Raw genomic sequence first — 18908 nt, forward strand, 5'->3', positions numbered from 1 at the left:
TTTGCATCATATTCATCCTCCTATCCCTTTCCCCGCCATCTCCCCCCACCCACCAGTGCCGATCCCCCATCCTCTTGCAGAACCTGTTCCATCCTCTTAGAACTCTGCCTTTAAGCAAAAAATGGATTTCATTGCCAGGGTGTAGTAAGTTACAAGTCCTGTTTTTGATATATTTAGATGTTTTGTTCATCATGTACTTATACAAATAGTTTTACATTTTAAATTATCTCCTTGAAATATCTTATTCACTTAGGTTTTGTGCACATCCTTAAATTTTGTGACTCATGCTACACTCCTCTCACTGTCGTACCTTCCTTGGGCCAAAGGCCTGGAGGTTAATTTCCAGTTACAGTCAGGAGAGAGCACCAAAGGGCGGTGGAACAAGCATTTTCTGTCAGTGTCTGGATATCCTTAACTTTGTGGGGGCAAAAATTTGTTTAAATGGAGCTAGTAGGTATTAAGTGACTCAGAGTTCCAGGATCAGGAGTGAAATTACTCATAGTGACAGTGACTCAGATTGGAGATCAGGGTGAACACGGACTGGAAATTATTAGTCCAAAGGGAACAAATTTACAGTCTGTTAGCTGTCACAGAGATGTGAACAAGTAGGGGCCAGTCATCAATTAGAGAGCCTTTAAGCAGTTCTGACTGCTATTTCCAGCCTGTTGAGGGACGAGGGCCTAGCTTCTTAAAATGACAGGCATGTACTATCCACCAAAGGAGCTGATGCAAACCTCCTTTCTGACAGTTGATAATACCATGTCAACAGCTGCTAACTGTTCCAGAGTCAGCCATATGGCAGAGGAGAGATTGAGTGTGGTAAGAGCACCAAATACACACTTTCTTTCTTATACAGACATTTCATTATCAATTCAGATAGTTAAGGAAAAACCAGAATTAAGAAAATAATTTTGTCTTTGTAACTTGCTTAAATATTGGTATCACTGGCATACCCATCACCTTTTCCTAACTCTTCTTCTTGGTGATGAAGGCAAAAGTTCAAGGTGCAATGAAAATAGACTGCTATATGCTAAGTTGTATCCTTCAAATTCTTAACATTGGAACTCTAACATATCTTTTTTCTCTCTTTCTCACCACCAAGGAAAAACAATAAGAACATGGTTGTCTACAAGTCAGAAATAAAGCTCTTACCAGAAACCAACTGTGCTGACATCTTCTTTTCCCCAGAACTGTGAGAAATAAATTTCTGGTCTTAAACCCATCCAGTCTGTAGTATTTTGTTATAGTAAATAGAACTAAGAAATGTCCCTTCTCACTATTATTCCCTGTAGAGCTCTATCATTAAATTTAAAGAAATAACAATGACATTTTATTGAATTAACGTGTTTTCTTTTTCCCCAGGTTTTTATTGTAGCAACAAGTACATAATGTAAAATGTAATCATCATATTATTTTAAATTATATAGTCAGTGGTAAGAAATACGCTCATAATGTTGTACAACCATCACCACCGTTAATCTCCATAACTTTTTTCACGTAGTAAAGCACAAACTCTCTACTCATTAAACAACTCACCATTCTCCTTCCTCCAGCTCTGGCAGCTACCATTCTCTTTCTATCTAAGATTTTGATTCTTGAAGTATCTCCTCTTCATGGTATTCTGCAGTGTTTTGTTATGAAAATAGTTTTTTTCACTTAGCATAATGTCCTCAAGGTTATCTATCTTGTAACCTATGTCAGAATTTCTTTCCCTTAAGAGTAACATTCAGTAATATTGTCTCACATTTTGTTTATCCATTTACTCATAGATGGACACCTGATATATTTCCAAGTTATAGCTATTGTGGATATTGCCACTATGTCATGAGTACACAAATATGTCTTTGAGACCCTCCTTACAGTCATTTTGGGAATATACTCAGAAGTCAAATTGCTATATCATGTGATAATTCTGCTACAAATTTGTTCAGCGGCCACCATGCTTTTATCTGCAGTGGCTAATCTGATATTGTTGGGTACAATGTTCTGTGTAGATCTGATTGATTACTCAATTTATATGCTGTTTAAGTCCTCTCTTTTTAGCTTCTTTTCTCTCTGTTATAGTCATTATTGATGGCAGTGAGGGGGTTAAAGGTCCTGATTTTGTAGCAATGTCTATTTCACTCCTCAGTTGTCAACTTTTGCTTCAAGTATTTTAATGGTCCATTTTTAGGTGGACAGAAGTTTATACTTGTTAAATCTTTTAAAGAATGAACCTTTAAACATACAATGTCATTTTTCATCTCCTTTGCCTCTCACCTTTCTTGTCTTCCTTTGGTCTAGTATAGCCACGATTTTTGTCTGAATATAGTCACTATTACTCTCTTCCGATTACTATGTATATAGAATGTCTTTTTTCCATGCTTTCAGTTTTCAATATTTGTGTCTTTAGGTCAAAAGTTTCTGCCAGTGCATTGCTGACTAGACAGGAGATAAATTGCTAGTACTTCCTACTCATCCCTGAGTGCCCACAACAATGGTTTTGAGAAGAAATCATTATCTATTATATAGAGAGTAATGGTTACATGACATTGAAGATGCCCTTGACTTTCTAAGAAAAGCCATTCACTACAAGAGCTCTACCTGGCTCTTAATGGCTGTCTTAAAATATCATGAATAATTCTGGACATACAAGAATTGCTTTGGAGAACTTTTTTAAACTGCAAATTTTCTGGGTCTGGTTAATTGGAACCTGCAGGGAGTAGTGGTGGTCCTACAAATTCACCAGTTTGAATCTAATGCATATTGGGATACTTTACCAGTGATTAGGTTCTAAAAGCACAGGTCTGTAACCTCTCTGCTGCAGAGACAGAGAGTAGCAGACTGGTCCTGCAATAATCTGGGAACTGGGAAACATACAGCGATAAGTGCAGCCACATTCCTCACCTTAAATAGGTTCTGACAGAAGCTTCATGGGAGTCCAGTGTTCCCCATGAGCCTCATTGTTCTAAATACTGTCAAGATTTACCAGACTAGTATTGTCCCTTTAACCCTGTTATCCCTGTCTCTTACCCTGTTAAAAATCTACTCAAAGATGGACCAAAGACCTAAATATAAAACACGAAACTCTGAGAAAACTAGAAGAAATCATAGGGGAATCATCTCTAGACATTGGCACAGACAATCATTTTCTGGATAGGACATGGGGAAATAAAAAAAATTGGTGAATTAATTACACTAAACTAAAGTCCTGTATAGCAAAGGAAACCAACATAATGAAGAGACAGCCTACATAACAGGAGAAAATATTTGGCAGCTATTTGACAGAGGGTTAATATTCATAACATAGAAGAAACCAAAAAAAGCCATAACAATTAAAAGCTAATAATTTGGTTTTTTAAATAGGCAAATGACCTGAATGGGCTCTTCAACAGATGAAGTAGGAATGCTCAACAAATATGAGAAAAATGCTTAGTATCATTAACTGTTATAGAAATACAAATCAAACCTATAATGAGATACCACATCTCCCCAGTCAGAATGGCTATTATCAGAATAATAATAATAATAATAATAATGATAATATTATTATTAATAATAAAGGCTGAAGTGTGTGTAGACAAAAAAAAGTTCCTACACTGCTGTTGAGAATATAAGTTAGCACAGACATTATGGAGAATAGTATGCAGGTTCCTCAAAAACAAAAACCTGATGAAAGGACTAAGATTGTCCACACTATATAAATGCTACATTTCTGCTAATTTGTACTGAGAGGCTTTAGCAAGATCAGGAAGGATAAATGGGACTTACATTTCTGGCCCCTACTGACCTCTTCAGCATTTCAATTCCTATAACTCCTATGAGTATCTCCAATCCAGTAAACTCTTTTTTTTTCCCTCAGTGTTTCAACCCATAGACTTTGCTTTCTAGGAAAAATTCTACCACTTGATCTATGCCCCCACTCACCAACCCCCCCTCTTTTTTTTCTTCTTTTGATATAGGATCTTTAGAATATTGCCCACAGCTGGTATCAAATTCTGGATCTTCTGGTTTCTGCTTCTTGAGCCCTGGAATTTTAGATGAGAGCCACCACACCTGAAGCGGAAAATCCAATCTAAAAAGCCACATACTCAAATTCTATGTGCTGTCTGTGAAAGAGTGTAATATTCCTCTTAACACACATTATTTTCTCACACTCTCTCTCTCCCTCTTTCTCTGTCTCTCTCTCTCTCTCCATCTTGTGTCTCTCCCCTCCCCCATCTTTAGCTCTACATCTATCTTATTAATTCCAAACTATAGTTTAAATTTAATTTCCAGTGAATTACTCAAGAAGCATTCCTTGCCACCATCCCTGAAAATCTGTCATATCAGGTCCTTCTAATCTCTCACCCCATCTTTAACTTTGTGCACTGTCTATGGCAGTCTGGTGTTACACAGTTATCAGGGTTATTATGGTGAATTTCAGTTCCTCCCATTCAAAACTCACTTTCTGACAGATGGTCCTGAGTACCTTCTTTCTATGCTGCCCAGACCCATCCAAGTGCCTTTACCCTAGTGCAGGTTCAGACATCGTGTGTTAAGTGAATGAAGTAAGTGACATAGGTGCAATTTTAAGACATCTCGTTATCCTCCCCATCCATGGTAGAAAATTGTTTCATTTATTCACTCAACAAAGTTTTAAAAAATTCTCAAAGGGCAGAGGTCTGTAGACATTAAGTCAGAGGTAGACTTTTGCCTTAAAGTTCTTAGATGCTGGTAGGAATTAACAGATATGTATTCAAATAACTATTAAACTGGAAGGGAAACCACAAACTATTAGTAAAATTAAATGGCAGTCTTGTTTGGTGGTTATAGGAAGAAAACACTTCATGTAAGAGGACTTAGGTTCCCTCCCTGTCCTGTCTTCGTGATCCTAGGACAGCTGGATTTGAAATCCTATTGTTTTATTTGTAATCACCCAGTGTAGGAACAGCACAGAAATCCTCCAAAAGGCAAAGGGTTAAACAAAATTGTGAATTATGCAAATATGTTATATGTATGTATGAAAATAACATAATAAACCACACTAAAATCTATAAAAAGAGAGGAAGGGAAATGTGACACAATGAAGAGGTGAATGTGATCAAAGTACATTATATGCATATACAGAAATACCACAAGGAATCCCCATGTAAAATTTTACTCATGTAAAATGAGTATATGTTAATAAAAAAGAAAACAAATCAAACTGCTGTAGAGCATATTGAAACAAACTGTTGTAGAGAATATTACTGATAGAAAGAAATGAACTTGTAATTGCCCGCAACAGTATTAAATGATCACCAATTATGCTAAGTGGTAGGAAAATTCAAAAATGCAATATAGTATATGGTCCTGATTATACAACGTTCTTAAAAAGACAAAATTACAGAAATGAAGAAGGTAGGAATGGGTGCTAAGTGATAGAAAGTTGGTGGAGGCGAGAAGGCACTTGGTGTGGTGGCAAAAGGGTAATATAAACCATATATTCATATTTATATGAATATCCTGGTGGTATGGTTTGATTTGATTTGTCACCTGAGGATTCATGTGTTGTAAGCTTGATCTACAGTCTGACCATGTTGATGGTAAGATGTTTAAGAGGTGAATCCTATAGGAAGATCATCAGGTGATTGGAGTGCTGCCCTCTGAAGGGATTAAGTCTGTAGAGACCCTGATGAGTTCACACAAGAGAATTGCTACAATAGAGAAACTCTAGCCCCACTCCACTCTGTGTCACTTTCTGTCTCACCTTATGATCTCTCACACATATTCCTGCCATTTTACCATTCATTATGATATGATACAACCAAGGTGACCCTGATCAGAGACCAAATTGAGGGATCAATCTGATTTTGGACATTCAACAACCCTCCCCCAACTATGAAGAAAATAACCTCTTTACTTCATAATTTACTGACCCTCTGGTATTTTTGTAGCAGTGGAAATTGGACTAATACACTTGGTTATGATCTATTGTACTACAGTTTGGGGATATATTAGGGAGAGCTGAATAAAAGATTGATGCACTTTATATTATTTCTTACTGCATATTATGGTACCATTATTTCAAAAAGATTAATTTTAAGTAAAAAGAAGTTAACAAATTAGGAGTGAAATAGATGTGTTAATCTGTCAGTTATGTCTCAGCCTTAGAACTCTGACATCACAATGGTCAATGAACTTAACTGCCACAGCCTTCACAGACTTCAGATGCTTGTCTACAGTGCTCTTCTAAGTGCTGTAGCCATGGGCTGTGTTCAGAGTCAAAAATTGGAGGAAAGTGGAAATCCTTTTCCAATACTAAACTCTATACTCGATGCTTCACTGGGCAAGGTAGTCTTTTCCTATACTATTTTTTAGTTTGATTGTTAAAATTGTCTGGTGGTCCCAAGATTGGTTCTGTCCTATCTCCTCTCAAATATGTGAAGTAATTCTTGCCTTCAGCAGTGGTGTCATGAAAAGTTACTCATGTTCATACTATTTACTGCTGTTGAACTCAACATGATAGGCTTTGTATTATAAGGGAAACTCATCCTTGGCATCATGGGAGGTAATTTTGTACGTGTCTATGAAGATTACTTCCCAGTTAATGCATGACATTTCATGGTCTGTTCAGTCTAGTTGGTTTTAAGTTGTTCACAGAGTCCTGTTGGAAAGGCACCAAAGCTCAGGCAAAATTTGAAGAAATTTTGGATATTTCCAACATTATTTGTGGTTCTTTAGCAACTTCCCCCCATGATTTGAAATTGATATAGATAAAATGGGAATCAATTTCCTAAGTCTTCATGCTAACATTCCACCAATTTGAAACTACTTCTTCATAGGTCTTCATATTGTTCCACAAACACTGTTGCCATATTTAGCAGTGACTGTCATGTTGATGAAACCAATGTTCACTTCTCAGTAGTCAACTGCCTTGGTCTTTCTATAGCATTTGTCATGGCTTATTGCTCCCATATTTTAATACTCTCAGGACAAGCAAGTCCCAGGGGTCTGTTGTGAATCTTTTCTTCATCCCCATTACTAAGGGACCTCACTTCTTTGCTAGCTATTTAAACTGGTACTCAATGACTCCCGAATTTCAGTGATTGAGTCCTGCTTTGGGAAATAAGACAATCATTTTTAGCATACTGTCCTCTTTCAAATTTGGCATAATTAATTGTCCCTTATTTTGCCATTGATTAGCTGTTGTGTGTTGTTTAATGTATATCAGGAAGACATCTATACTGAAAGGGAAACTAAGAATGAAAAAACATCTTTGGAGGTCACGGAGAGAAAACACCTCATCCATGGCCCTGTGAAGCTGAAAAATGGCTGGCATAGGAAGAAGAGGCATCTGTTCCTATTCAGCGATGCATTACTTATATCGAATAGCAGGTACATATGCACTAAATCCTCCCCTGATTGTCACAAAATGCATTTTCAATAATATGGATTTTTACTAACTATATAAGAAATCAAAGTTTTTTGTTATTGTATGCAAATGTTTTGATTCCTCCATTATTCCACAAGCATTTGTAGAGATCCTGTTCTGTGCCCCAACAGAGAATCAATCAAGAATCAACAGAATCAGACAGACATTGTATGTGTATCTGTAATCCCAGCCCTCTGTAGGTAAAGGCAGGACTATTTTTAGTTTCAGGCAAGTCTGGGCCACATAGTGAGGAACCATCTCAAAAGAAAAAAAGAAATCAAGCGAAAGGACACGCAGTGACCTTATTCCCAGGTCTTATATACAGATAAGAAACAAAAGGGAAAATTTTAGGCTTTGCTTCTAATAAGAAGACATTTCAGAAGATAAGACAGTGTTCAGACAAGGTCAACCACATGTGTCTCTATGGGCTGGTGACATTTAAACTCTACCTAAGAGATGAACAGCAGCAATCATCCTAACACCAGGCAGAGGAAGCAGCAGGCCTGAAGTGGGTTCAATTTGGCCCTCTAGAGAAAGGGGGTCATTGAAGTCCATATGTCATGTGAGCATAATAAATGGGCACAACATCAAATGGGAGATTTCAGAAGTCGGAGATCTGTTAATACAGGGTCTCCATAGGTCACAGCAAGAGGTTGGGATATTATTCTGAATTGCTAACTAGAGAAGTACCCAAAGAAGTTAATTTTTAGTGTATTGTTCTTGCTATTATTGCATAGATAATGGATGGGAGAGCAGGCAGCATTGGAAGTAAGCAAACAGTCAGGTGAGGCAGTATTCTTGATCACCAGGGGATAATATTCCTGATTTTCTGTCTTGGGCATGACACTGGCTATGAAAGACGCAGGCGATAAGTTAACCACCTGGGCACACTGTCATTTCTATACTGAACACAAATACCCAGCCTAAAACATGGTGATTACTTAGTTGTCTGAAGACAGGGAAATGGAAAGAATTGACTGGCCTGGTCATCTATTTACCTGTCTACTCTCTTTTCATTATTTCTCACATATCATGAAAGACAAAAGAAATCTCATCCAGAAGCCCTTTAGTTCCTCTGGAAAAACAATTTCCCCTACTGCCCTTCTACTGCCTTTCAGCTCTGTTATATTATAGGAAAGACATGAAAGATAGTGTATGGAATTTGTAAAATGCTTTATTTCGTCTAAGTGACACTAATAGGTATGATTCACCAGGGGCATATTTCCTGTGATGTATTATACTAAGCCAAACTGTTTAGACAAATATAACAATATTAAGGGATGTGTAGGATGAAAGAAATAGCTTTCAGACATTGTACAGGTGGCAATGTTATAACGGAGACAGAAAGACCACATAGGCCCTGGCAGGAGGTCCTGGGTAAATTTCCTGACAGAGCCTGACATAGGACAAGTCTTAAATCATTAGGCTACTTGCATTCACCTTATTATCAAGGTAAAATCACTGTGGGGACCATATTAGGACTGCTCCAGCAGCGGCTTCTACGGCAGTTTTCCCGCCAGACATTTCAAAAATAACGGCACAGCTCCGCCCTCGGCCGCTGCGCATGCGCGAAGCGCCTCCCAGCCCCGCCCCACACAGCCTTCCTGCGCTCCCCTGTGTCCCCCACCCACCTGTAGCAGCCCTCTGCGCAGGCGCAGGGTGGACATTGGCACTTGCTTCAGGGTTGTGAAGCGCTGCAGGTGTCTGTTGGAAGGCAGGTTTTTAGATAGGAAAACAGGCTGAGAAAGGCTCAGTCAATGGTCCCAATTCAGGCCCTGGGAAATTGCAGGAAGTCACTCAAGTCCAGGTCACCTCATCCAAACTTGAAGCCTCCTCTGTCTGTCTGTGCCCAGTCTGACAGATAAACTACCACAGTGCTCAATCTTGGCTTCTTAGGAACTTGCAGACCACTCACATTCTATTCTTAAACAGAGCATATTTTTCTCCTTTTTATTAAGCTTTGTAATTATGAGAGTATTTAGGGAGAGTACACCTTGCATTTCCTACCAGAGGCCATTTATTTTCTTGAATACTGCTGATCCCTTGAGTTTACAAAACTTAGTGCTCTTCGGAAACCTTTCATATAAAGACTATGTCCTTTCAGTTAGAAAATTCGTTTACTCAAGAACTGAATTTTTATTTTGATTGGCCAATTATCCTTAAAGATGTGCAACATTTTTCATTTTTCACATACTGTTTTTGAAATCATCTAGTGCATTCACTGAAAGGCTTTTCATAATGTTATTAAATTTATATCCATTTACTTATTCCTTGTTTCAAAGACTCAGTTCTTAAAAGAAGATTTTCTGCCAGGCTCCAGTGGCTCACATCTTAATCTTAGCTTCTTGGAAGTTTGTGAGGACCACGGTTTCTGGTCAACTTGAGCAAAACCTTTGTGAAATTCCATGTCCAATACTAGTTAGGTGCAGTGTCTGACCCCTTTCATGCTTCTAGCCATGGCAGGAAGCATAAAAAGATAATGGTCCTACTTGGCTTGGGCACCAAACAAGAGCGCTCTCAAAGTAATCAGAGCAAAATGGGTGAGAGATGGTGAACAAGGGGTAGAGCACTTGCCTACCTAGCCAGAAGTCCTGAGGTCAAAACTTGTACCACCAAAAAATGACTAATATTTTATGTATTCTCTGCATGCATTTGTAATATTAGAAACTATAAGTGATTTCATGCATTTGAAACAAGTTTATAATTGCAAGGCCCTTATGATCCAGAAAACAGAATTATTTTTGAGACGATAGCTATCAGAACCGAATGCAGCTAATACTAGCATTTATCACAATGTTTATGAAAGTAGCCATAATTATTTTCATTTCAGTATGTTCATGATCACCATTAATATGACAAAATATGTTTTTGAGAAAAACATCTACTCAGTCTCTGCAATAACAAACACTTTTTTCTCTTATGTGTTCCCCTTTGAGAAAGCATGTGTTGTGACCTCAATCAATTCCTTCAAGTTAATGATCAGAATTTAGTGGCTTGTTTCCTTACTTATCCACACACAGACTCAGTTCTTAAAAGAACTGATTTGTGTTCCATTTTACCTCGGCTCACCTCAGGCTTCATTTGGAAACACTATTGAGATTGATGAGGCAGTAACCGACTCAAGTGAAATAAAGACTTGATCAATTGCCCCATGTATTTTGTGGAAATGAGAGAATTTCACTTTGTGTGCAGGGATTCAAGGGAATTTAAATGTTTGTTTGCTTACAAGGCATTATATTGGCTCCACTTGTGCAGCATGTTAATAGAATGTATTAGTATGAGGTTATTGTAATTTTTAATGAAGAAAAGAGTTTGAGTTAGCTCACGAGATTGTCATTGTTTTAATAGTTTAGGTTGAGGAAACAACCTTATCCAAAATACTTGTGACCAGAAATGTTTTGGTTTGGGGATTTTTTGTTTTCAGTTTTGGAAATTTCAATACACACTCAAGGTATCTTAGGGATGAGATTCAAATCTAAATGTGAAATTCCTTTACATTTCACATAGAACTAATAGATGTAGCATGAAGACAATTTTATATTACATGCCTTTATTTTTATTTTGACATGTCACATGACATCATGTGTGGAATTTTCTACTCATGGTATCATATTGGTGGTTATAAAGGTTTGCATTTCAGAGCATTTCAAATTTTTAATTTTTTGATGTGGGACTCTCAACCTGTACATTAGAAAATTTTGTTCCCTTGAAGATGGAACCTTCATGACCACTTTAGATATTCATTAGAACACTAGATAGGACAAGATTCTTTTCACTTCAACTCACTTGTTATTTTTAAAACATAATCTGCTTTATAACTATTAAGATACTAATAGTATTAGAGTCTCACGAAGTATTTACAAAGGGAGAAGACCATATACATATTGAGTATGCATCATTCACATGGAAGTCCGTGTAGTCTCTGCTGTGATTTGCCTTGTTCTATTTTTTTTGTTCTCTGTTTTTTAAGTTGGGTTCAGGTTGTAGGCTATGGCTTTTCAGCATAAACAGAAACAATGGGAAAATAATATGAAGAAAATCTTAATTAGATAGGTAATGTAAAATACTCTGTTTGCTAATGGTAATAAATGTTATATGAACTAAGACTGAAATGTATTTTAAAACCCCTGAATACAAGGATAAATATATTTCTAGCCCTGTCTGTCATATGTAAAAAATTGTTTTCAGAAATCATACTCTTTGGAATCTTTATTTAGCCCCTGAAATTCTTTTGAAACAAGACAGAGAAATTAAATAAACTAATGGTTCTCTAAAAATATCTTTAAGTTACAGAGTATGATGCTTGATCAATACTTAACATCAAGAGAAACAGTGCGGACAGGTCTTTACCTGTTTGTTCAGTGCTTCCTGGGTTAGGCTTCACCCACCTGACCCTTGGTTGAGCCCCATCTAGCTTATCACTGAGCAGTCCCTAAGACTGCTAGAGATGGAATGGTCATGCCTAGTTCTAGAATAGGGAGAATTAGTGTCTTCCCATGATCACAGCTGTTCCCACATTTAAGACATAAATAAAGGCTGTGCTTGATTATCTTTCTAGATATAAGAAAATCTTCAAGGTCGAACACATAATCCCGGTGCAGAACCTATGGATGGACAAAGTGGAGGAAGGCCACAACAGTGCCAAGAAGTCCTTTTACTTGGGGTGGCCCATGGAGAACTTCAGGGCCACCTTCCCGTAAGACCCACAACCTGGCCTTGTGTTTACTGGTTACCTGTGACAAGATACAATCACTTTTATATTGTCTAGCACAGATAAAAAGTGCAATTAAAGTTTTCCCACAAATTATTTAACACAGGAAAATATTTTAATCTGGTTACATATTAAGCTGTGAGCTCATAAGATCCTTTGTTTGCCTTGCATTTTCCCCTAAAAGATTTGTGCTTGTCAATATATGCAAGGGAATCAATAGTCAAAAAAGTTTTCACCAGTGGTTTTTCATTAGAGCTCCAGAACCTGTACGGGTAGGTGGGTGATTGGGGACTGGGGAGAGAAACTAGGGATCAAGGGACTAGGCCTCTTTTCTAATATCCTCTCTCTATAATGATCAGGTATTATCTGTGAAGAAAGTAGATCTTTCCTCAACAAGGATTATTGAATAGTCCAATTAAGTGTGAAAAATTCATTTTGTTTTCTCAAATTAGATCCTCAAAGAAATAATATTTAATGACACAAATAAAAACAATCATGCCATCAAATACTGGGATGCCTTTCTGACTGTGTGACAGATTATCATATTTATTGTTAATAGACAATATACATCATATGTGGTACCATTAGACAATCTGAAATAGTGGTTTATTCATGCAATTCAGATTACTTTTCCAACACATTCTTACACTGACATGAAAATGAGAATTTGGTTGTCTACCTAGCCATCTTCAGCTCATACTCTTTAATTCACAGAGATTTCACAACACAGGTCTGATGCTCTAAACAGCTGCACACCAAGTTTCATACATATTTTACACATGGATGGTTCATCTCAGGCACTCAACATCTTTACTGACCTCACCCCTGTCTGCCAAAGCATCATGCACCATCCAAAGATTGAGACAACTAGCTGTTGCCTTATCTGTTTGCTATTGTTAGGCTGCTTCAAATTGGCATAATTAGAAGTGATCCCCATGCACATAGGCAAGTTAGGGGCTGTGTGGGTGCTCCATACTCCTAATGAAACAGGTCCCAGTAGCAGACAGCTGCAAAGTGAAGGAGCTGCTGCTGATAGAAATACAAAATGTTGCAGGCATAAATGTTCCTGGCATAAAAAGTCTGATGATTCCATATTAATTTTGAGATAGGACTGCCAAATTACACAGCAATTCACTTTTCAATGTAGACCGATGAAAAATTCAAACAAACCTCCACACTCAAATTTGTACATAAATGTTCACAGCAGCATTGGTCAAAATAGCCCAAAACAAACCAAACAAATGTTTAATTAATGAGGGGATAAAGAAATGTGGTGTCAGAAAAGGGCAAGGGAAAATGGGGAGAGTAATTAATAGGTAAAGGACTTGCTTTGGGGAATAAGATATGACAGATACAAAATAATGTGAGTTTACTAAAAGTTATTCATGTTCAATTTCATGTTAGTTTTTAAAAATAGCTAAAATGTGATCAATCCATATATGAATTCTTATTAAAATATTTTAAACATTTAATACAGCTGCAAAATAGAAAAGGAGATACTAATCTTTAGCAACTTAGCTACAGGTGAATTTATATTGGTCAGTGGATCACACTAATGAAACATGTTTTCTAAGAAGAAATTTGTATAAAGAAATAAAACATTGTGGGCTTTTGTCCTGTAAAAAGTTATTATTGTTTCTGATGCAAGGGTAGTCCATCAAAAGGACAAGTTTCTTAAGTATTATTGAATCTGAATAAAAGTATTTTTTATGTTTGAATAGTACTTCAAGTTCCTGAGGTTTAATTGCCCTCTTTATCAGTGGTGGAAACTGAAGCTTAGAGCACTTATGTGATGTGCCTGTGGCCATATAACTTCCAGGGCACAGTGCAATCCAGTGTTTAAATCCCAAACCAACATCTCTTCCACCATAACATCCACTTCCCATAACTGGAAGATCACCTGTAAAGAGCAAAGTCCCTTAATCCATTTATCAGCAGGATCCTACTCTCACCTGTACACACGGCAGTAACAATGGGTTGCTAATATTTTTATGTGAAATGATGATCTTAAAATCTTAGCATAAATATGTTATATTGTTTACTTTTTCTCACTTTTTAAATTGTAGCTCTTCGGAACAAAAAGAAAAATGGCACTCATTCCTTGAAAGGTATTTTGCTAATGTACATATCTGAATTTTTTAATTTGTAATAAAAGAAGGAATGTCTCTCAAAGCCAGTACCCCCAAACTGTTCCACTTTTTCTTCACAGAAATTACTAGACTATCCTCAAATAAATTCTTACTTGCCTCTACCCTGGCTGCTACTATAGAAAGTGTTCTCAAGTTGGATATATACTTTTTTGATATTTGAGGAAGTTTTGTTTACAACTGTTACCCTTTTATTCTCTTCAACCTATATATTGGAGCCAATGTTATTCTTGAAACATATACTAAATTCCCACAAACATATGTTAGTTATCCTACTGAGAAAATTCAAAGATAATGCAGCTTCCTACCCTTGAATCCAGGAAGGTGCTGGGTCATTGCATCCAGGAAAGAATGCTTAAGGACTGGATTTTCTTCTCAAATATCACATCACAGGGAAAACTGTTATCCACTGGGGTACATCTCATTTTCGTGAAATATTTTTGCATATTTTCAAACACATAATTGATCTGGCTGAATCTCTTCATATGCTTTTAAAAATAATATAATAAAGATGAATAATTTTAACAACATAGGTTAATTAGAAAATAAGCAACTAGCTCTTTTATATTACTATTTGTATCAAATCCTTAGAAACATCAGTCTAATAAAAGAGAAGGACCACCAGAAGAGTGTTGAGCTCCAGATTTTCACCAAAGACATCCAGCACTCTGTAAGTTTTTTTCAGACCAAAAAGAAAATTTCAAGTTCCTGACTTAGGCATAATGACAGAGAGGGAGGGAGGGAGGGAGGGAGGGAGGGAGGGAGGGAGGGAGAGAGAGAGAGAGAGAGAGAGAGAGAGAGAGAGAGAGAGAGAGAGAGAGAGAGAGAGAACTTATCAAGTATCACATGGAATCTTTCCTTAGGAAAGCATTTAGTTACACTTATTTTTGAAGGTCAGTTACATGCACCATGGCTCTCTATTCTTAAATACTTATGTATTTCATTAGAGTGAGGATTTTCTTGTTCGTAACTCCCATTCTGCAACTTCAGCAAATTCAATATTGTTTTTCTATATGATATGTGATATAGATTTGATATAATGTGTGTATGTGTGTTTGTACAGTGCTGGTGTTCACCCCAATAGTATTCCCTTTTCCAGGACAAGATCCTCTAGAGTAAGTCATTGCATATAACAATTATTTCATACGCAGTTTTGATAGGTCTTTCCTTCTTAAAAACATCAAGATTCAATAGAGCCAGCTAAGAGGGATGAAACTTTGAAGGGATCAGCATATGTCTACCTCATCTTTTTTAATACTATTGAGAAAAATCCTGAACCTTCAATAGTACATAGCATTTAATTTCTAAAATTATATTACAGTAGCCAGGATGTTCACAACGATGAGTAAAATATTCTAGATATTTTTATGTTCCTTAGTTCTGTATAGTGGTTCTAAATTGCACAAAATAGTACTGAAGGAGGAAAAGGATAGTACCAAAACATTCTTTCCCAGTCAATAGAAAGCCACAAGATTGTTCTGACCTTTTTAATGCACCAAATGAATTGTGGATAGTTCTCATGTAAGGAAGCACAGGTTTGTCTCTGCCTGCTTGATTTCAGTGGTGACAAGTGCTTACATTTAGAATTTCTCAAGGAAAACTTCTTGACATTTTAAAAAGTCAACTATAATTAGGTCCAATTTACAAAACAATAAACATTTTGAGTGCACTGGTTTTTGTCTCATAATATGAAGATCTAGATCATCTTATGCATGGCAGCCCATTCAAATGGGAAAAAGTCACATTTCCATATTTGCAAATGTTTTAATGAATATTTTTAAAACTTTATTTGTTGTTGGGTGCTGGTGGCACATGTCTGTAATCTTGGCTACTTGGTAGACTGAGATCAGGAGGACTGCAATTTGAGGACATTGCAGGCATAATGTTAATAAGACCATATTTCAAGCAATAGCTGAACATGGTGACATGTGCTGGTTATCCCAGCTAGGTGGGCAGCTGTGATCAGGAGGATTGTGGTTCCAGGCTAGCCTAGGGGGAAAAAAAAGTTTTTGAGGGCCCATTTCAACAGAAGAAAAGATCAGCATGGTAGCACATGCCTGTCATCTCAACAATAGCAGAGTCATAAAATGGAAGGATTGCAGTTCACTTGGTCCTGGACAGACATTGAGAACCTATCTCTGAAATAACTAGAGAAAAATGGTCTGGAGACATGATTTATGTGGCAGAGTGCCGGTCTAGCAAATGTGAAACCCTGAGTTCAAACCTCAGCATCAAAAAAAAAAAAAATCACTTAATTTCTCTCTTTTATTTTTTTTACAAAGAGCTTTGACTAGACAAATTTACCCATTTTGTCTACAAGAACACAATCTGGAATAAATACAAATATTATTGGATTATTATTTTACTTACCCTGTTCCAGCTTTCATGAACACACACTGTCTTGCAAACCATATAAATTAAAAAATGATTAGCATTTCAAAGAGTTTTTTTCTCTGTAAAACATTTAATGGTGGAATTTTAAAATTATAAGGGAGACTTTCCTGACATGTTAAAAACTGCAGAATCTTCTAACTAAATTTGAAGCTAAAGCTCAGTTGTACCCTCTAGATATTATAGCATAAAAAACTCTGACTTCTCACAGTTTTGTTGCTCTAAGCCATACTTTTGGGTTCTTAGAAAAAATTTCACAATTCTTAGGCTGTAAGAATGAATGTAATTTAAGACTATTTGTTTATAAAAATCCAATGAATCCTGGCCAGACTTGGTGGATAGCCTGTATTCATAGATATTTATAAGCCAGAAATTGGAAGCATTGTGGTTCATGGCTTGGCTGGGTAAAAACGAAAAAAAAAAAAAAAAACAGTGAGAGCACTTTCAGAGCCAACTTTCATGTCAGCCAATTAGACCATAATAAAATAAAACACAATGAATTACAAAAGACTTTCCATAAATTTATTTTAGTACCATTTAAAAGCCTATGGGTGCCCACCTATGCTGTTTGTCTTTTTAACCAGAGTTTTGGTATATAGCTCAGACTGTCCTCAAACTCACAATCCTTTTGCCTCAGCCTTTGGAATGCTGGCTTTTGAGAGAGTGACACTATGTCCAGCCATTGTTTTTCTTCTTTAAACACTGCCTATCAGATGATACAGAACTCATTGTGGATTTATATGTTATAAAATCTACATGCAGAGTATTTTTCTTATTTTATGATAATGTGTTTTGAAATTTAGATGGTTCAATGGTATCAACTCAGAATTCCTTTAATTATTTTCAGATTTTCTAGAAATTGTCTTTCTATTTTTATAGAGTATATCTGAATGTAATATGTACAAGAAATGATTTAATTCAGTTGAGAATGAGAATGGAGTAAAATGTATGAAAGATTTTATTTTTGATTTTTAGATTATTTTAATAAATATCAAAAATGAAAATCTAACAAACTCTGAAAAGAAACTGCTCTCTCCATTGTGGTTTTTTGAAAATGTCCTTAATAGTCAGGTTTTTTTGGATTTTAGTGGAACTGAATACATAACTTGCAAAGGAATAATGCCATAATATCAAAACACAAATTGGGAACACAAGGAAAAGGATTCAGCTCCCCCTTTTAAAACCATTGGCCCAAGATTATGGAAGTAACCTCACAGTGCTCAAGACCAGTCCCCATGCCCTCTTTGAATACTGAAATTTTCTCTTCCTTAACAAAGATGTTATATTTCAAATCCTTTATTTGAAAAGAAATGTGTTATACTGAAATGCTCCCTAGTGACTTTCTGTTATATAAGGGACTGAAAAACATTTATCAAGTGTTTGTGTTCTGCATGTGCTTTATGAAGTCATCACTTGAAAGCAAGCTTTGTGTTGAATATGGATAATAATTTGACAATAAGTATGTAATCACATGCTTTGGAATTTTTAATTTATAGCATTTTTCTCATTTATTTTTCATAGCCTGTTGCTGTCACTGCATCAAGTACTGATACAGTGAATGATATTATCAAGAAAACACTTTCAATGCTAGGAATAAGTGTAAGTTACTTACAAGCAATTTTTAAATTGAAAGAAACTTAGATTTTTGAGATTCATAAATTTGTTTTTATGTATACATATACATAAATATCATCATATGATATTTGATTATTATAGATATCAATGTCAAGTGTTGTCCCAACCTCACTTTTAGGAACTGAAGGCAGCTATGAGATAAGATTAGTCTATATATGAACACTCTTCTTGCATTCTCATTTTAACTTTCATGCCAATTGAAAGTCATAGCATAATGAATTGTGCTATATCTGTAGAAAACTAATAACAAGCATTTTGATTTTATAGATTATAAGCATATACAATAAAACTTGTATGAGATTTGTAATAGAAAGTTCTCACCTCCTTCATTAGAGTGTTCTTTTTGTATCATCTTTTCCGTTTTCTCCTTTCCCATACTTGTTTACTCAGATTCTCACCAGAAGACACAATCTGAATGTGATGAAACCTACAGTACACGTTTTATTATACATTTTTACATAAAGAATATGTGGCTAGGAGCCATGTTCACTGGATATTGGTCCCAAGAATTAGATAGCTGATACCTTTAAATAACTGATAAAGAGAGAAACAAGTTTGGATGAGACCATGGACTTGGGGGCATTTGTGTGTGCACCACTTTCATCCTGTTTCACTTTTAGGTGTCTATTGCTTTATGTTTTGATGGTGC

The 18908-nt window shown here is 36.3% G+C and overlaps 1 protein-coding gene across 1 annotated transcript in view; it reads left to right on the top strand.

Annotated features, from left to right (window-relative positions):
• The window catches only part of LOC109684638 (rho GTPase-activating protein 20-like), a 214420-nt gene that overhangs the window by 191431 nt on the left and 4081 nt on the right, over positions 1–18908 (top strand). Inside the window, exons 6-10 of the mRNA XM_074052201.1 lie at positions 7175–7338; positions 11934–12071; positions 14153–14194; positions 14825–14903; positions 18146–18223. Of these exons, the coding sequence (XP_073908302.1) occupies positions 7175–7338; positions 11934–12071; positions 14153–14194; positions 14825–14903; positions 18146–18223 (501 nt within the window). The remainder of the gene's footprint in view (positions 1–7174; positions 7339–11933; positions 12072–14152; positions 14195–14824; positions 14904–18145; positions 18224–18908) is intronic.

The sequence above is a fragment of the Castor canadensis genome, chromosome 13 (genome assembly GCF_047511655.1).
Source record: "Castor canadensis chromosome 13, mCasCan1.hap1v2, whole genome shotgun sequence".
In the NCBI taxonomy this organism is placed as follows: Eukaryota; Metazoa; Chordata; class Mammalia; order Rodentia; family Castoridae; genus Castor; species Castor canadensis.